The sequence below is a fragment of the Chrysochloris asiatica genome, unplaced genomic scaffold (genome assembly GCF_000296735.1).
Source record: "Chrysochloris asiatica unplaced genomic scaffold, ChrAsi1.0 scaffold00202, whole genome shotgun sequence".
NCBI lineage: Eukaryota > Metazoa > Chordata > Mammalia > Afrosoricida > Chrysochloridae > Chrysochloris > Chrysochloris asiatica.
This window is the reverse complement of record NW_006408720.1, coordinates 5,363,616-5,367,889: the sequence shown is the minus strand read 5'-3', so window position 1 is coordinate 5,367,889 and position 4,274 is coordinate 5,363,616. Positions and strand designations below refer to the sequence as shown.

Here is a 4,274-nt window from a genome sequence, read left to right as displayed (position 1 = left end):
GTAAAGATTTACACCCTCGGAAACCCTGTACAGGGTCGCTATGGGTCGGAACCGACTCGATGGCACTTAACAACAACAACAACATTGGACACAAGTATAACCCTGGAGGTACTGTAGGATAAGCACTAGATTACTAATCACAAGATTGTCAGTTCAAACCCAGCACTCACTGCAGAGGAAAGATGAGGCTTTCTGAGTCCCATAAGGATTTGTCTCTAAAATCTTATACAAAGGATCTATAGGTTGGAATCAACTGGATTAAAGTGGGTTTGGGTTTTCTTGGTTATTGGATATAACTAGTTAAGGTTCTAAATCTGGGTATTAGCGTTTCCTTCAAGAAAGCATGTCTCTCTCACACACACATTTATGTTTTCTCAGACTACAACTAGAGAAAGGTCTAGTGTTTAATTAAATTATTTTATATAATTATTTGGTTTTAAATATATATATCATATGGATATCAAGTTTAAAAAATATAATAGTATCTGCTTAATATTAAGAGAAGATTGAACATATTAGAATTGATCCTTAATTATTGAAAAATGAGTGGTCAGGAATGAAGGGTCATTTAAAATCATTTACATTGTGCTGGAGATGTGCTTAATTGCTTGCTGGTAGTATTCTTAAATATTCAATAAACAACTTTTATTGACTGATAGAAAACTATTCATTGCATAATCTCCATAATATATCTACAGAGGTCTTGAAAATTCTGTAGAACAAGAAAAATGTAATTCCTTTAGGTATATAAACCTAAATAAAAAACAAATTACTCTTTTAAAATTCTAATATACCATCTAAATGGTAAAATTTTTCCCTTATGTATGTTGCTATTCCTACACTTAAAAAAAAAAAAAGTTAAGCATATATAGTATTGAATACAGAAAAATTCACACATTTAATTAAGCTTGTTAAGTTAATAATTAATCATACCTGAGTTAGTTCATTAATATCTACAAGTCCATTGCTGTCAGCATCAAAATATTTAAACATTTGGTCCACCAAAATCTTCTTCCGAGATACTTCATCACGATTAGGATTTTCATTTTCTTGTGTAATATATTTCTGATTTTGTAAATCTAAAAGCATGTTTTTTATCTTGTTATATTCAGATGTCTTGCAATTTTCTCCTGTAACAAAGAATAAAAAATATTTTCATAGGGAAATAATTAATGCAAATAATATATTTAAAAATGGATATATTATGCAAAATATACTTTGTACATAATTTTTGAGGTTTTTTTTTTCATACTTTAGAACTTGTAGAAGGGAAAAAAGAATGGATTAATTTGAAGATACATAGAAAATACTGATTTTTATCAAAACCAATAAAAACATATTCACTATGTTTTCTAAATAAGCCAAAGGCATTGGGACTAAAAAGTGCCAGAGAAAAAAATGACAGCTTTTACTGTGTCCAATGTCTAAATACATACTATTAGTTCTAATTCTCACGATACATCCAAGTATTGATACCTTTTGAGGTACAGAAAAGGAGGTGCAGTGAAATGAGATGAATTGCCCAAGACCAAGTGCTACATTATACTAGATTTTGCAGTTAAAATCATTTATACCTGGCTCCAAAATATCACAAAATAAATGATGTTTTAGGCAGTTGGATTTATTTTGAAGAAATTAATATCTAAAGACTTTTTCTTCTCATTGTTGTTGTTAATTCCAGTGAAGTTATTTCCGACTCATAGTAACCCTGTATATGAGTTTCCAAGGAACAAATCGTGAGTTTGAACTGTCAACTTTTTGGTTCAAAATGACCTTGTGTTTGAGTGCTTATCCTATAGCACTACACTATTAAACTTCTTCCATGTCTTACTGCTCTGCTCTTCATTTAGTTCTCCATTAGAGTACTTTTTGTATAACATAATTCATATATTCATTCTCTTTTTTAAAGTTTTAATTTTACAAAGTCTACCTCAAAACTAAAGTAGAAACTCATTGAAGGAACAAGGCCTTACAGAGTATTAGTATCCCCCATATAGTAATAGTGGTTACGAATCAGGCTGTGAACCTTAAGGTCAGCAGTTTGAAACTACCAGCTGCTGTTCCGTGGGAGAAAGATGAGGCTTTCTGCTCCTGTAAAGATTTCCAGTTTTGGAAACCCTGTACAGGGTCACTATGAGTCAGAACCAATTCCACAGCACATAACCACCACCACCATATAGTAACTGTAGTTAAAAAAAAAAAAAAAATGACTTAATGCCTCAAAAGTAGCTACAAAGCTCTTATAATTGCACATAATTATTTTACATATAGACTCATGATGCTTCCTTTATTAACAGTGCATTGAAACGAAATTTACATTGCTGATGGCAAATATGATATAAAGTTATTATAAAAAATACAGTATAAAATATAATTCACACATAAGATAGTAGGTGTTATATTACTGTAAATCTTTTACAACATCGTTTTAAGAAAAAACTTTTTATAATTGTGTCCAATTTTTACAATTAGGCTTTGGTAGCATCTACAATTTTAAAGGAAGATTTCTAAAGATTTTCAAATATATGTCTGAGAAGCAGGGGGGTTGAAAAACAATGTTTGAAGTCTCATTCTCTTTCAAGACAGGATGGAAAACAATAGCTTCTAGAGAGATGAGAGAGTATCTTATTGTTCAAAGGCAGTGCAGAGACTACTGTTGTTCAGCAATTTTAGTGTTTAGCAATCTTGTCAAGAAGTTCTTCTTTATGCCAAAACGTAAACTTTCTGCTGCAGTTGAAGACAATTTTGTATTATTCTGTTCTCAGTAAAGAATAATAATGTGTTTTCATAATAGCAAAGAACTCATGGACAAAAAAGAAGTAATCAAATTGAAAGCCAGAGCTAGCAATTTTAGTGTCTGGGAAAGCCACACAAAAGGAGCCTTTCTACTCTGTGTGTGTGTCTGTTTGTGTGCAAGCATCAGACAAGAGAAAAATGTATAATGAAAAAGAGGAAGACTGATATTAGAAGACTTTGATGGTCTTTCTTATGACTTTGCTACATGACCTCGATCTGTATGTACATCTAGTTACAGCCAGGAGGTATTGAGAATATTGATGAAAGGCAGATCAAAAATTAAAATATGACAACCTTTTAACTAATATTTAAATTGTATAGGACAGAATCATGGGTATCACAGTGTAAATATGGCTGGATTATGTCTGTTGGTTATCATAACGCTCACACTTTCATTCCAAAAATTGTTTTAAATTTCTTCTGAAATCCAGACATTTGGCTATTTTTTTACAATACAAAGAAGACAACAAAAAAAAGTAATATAACAATTGCCATTAAAGAATTCACATTTTGGGGTTATGGGCAACAAAAAGTTAAAACAATTTTTTAAATCTATATAACAGATGTTTTTAGTAATAAATTGGTACATGTGTTATCAATAACTGATTACATGAAATGAAGGCTCTCTATATTCCCGAAGTAGTACATGTATGCTGTGAATTGGAATATGCCCTATTGAATACACAGATTTCAAGTTTGGAGGACAAATTGTAAATGTAGTGTAATGTAAACATCTTATACAATACAATCTAACATCATGTAATCAAATCATCATTTGAAAGCATGCCAGTATAGGGTGAATTCTAGCCCTAATTACTTCTGAGATATGATGCTGTAACACAAGGACTGGATTTTTAATTTCAAGATCAGCAGCTCAAACCCATGAGCTGTTCCTTGGAAACCCTATACTATGCCGCTATGAATTGGATTCCACACTATGACACTTATAGCAATAACAATAACAATTACACAAAGATCAGCATAAACCCAGAAAAACACACAGACACAGAAAGAAGACAGAAATAATGCAAAGATTCTATACAAGCCATGTAACCAAGGAATGTCTGAGACTACCTAAAAGGAAGAAATCAACACTGTCAAGAACTTGATTTGGATTTTTACTCTGTAGAACTGTGAGAAAATAAAGTTCTGCTCTTTTAAGCTCCCCACATAGTATTTCTGTAAGTTACACCACTAAGTAACTAAGACAACACTTAAATATACATCTTCACAACAGTACACAAACACAAGAATATAATTGTTAGCATTTTACACAAAAGATTTCTGGCACAGAGATAAATGAATGTATATGAAGTCTCAGAGCTAAAAACGGTAAGATTTATTTCTATACATTATCAATCTCTCTCTACCCATTAAACTTCATTTTTGAAAATATGAAATATTTGCTACCCTTTGAATAACTATTAGTTATGAACTAGGTTTCATGGTTACTAAAGAAGAATATATATTTAGAAATT

General features: G+C 31.2%; 1 protein-coding gene across 3 annotated transcripts in view; it reads right to left on the bottom strand.

The window, feature by feature from the left end:
* FSTL5 (follistatin-like 5) overlaps window positions 1-4,274 on the bottom strand; it is a 1,065,399-nt gene that overhangs the window by 556,294 nt on the left and 504,831 nt on the right. For all 3 annotated transcript variants that reach the window (XM_006872516.1, XM_006872517.1, XM_006872518.1), the window contains exon 4: window positions 934-1,130. In XM_006872516.1, coding sequence (XP_006872578.1) covers window positions 934-1,130 — 197 coding nt within the window. The remainder of the gene's footprint in view (window positions 1-933; window positions 1,131-4,274) is intronic.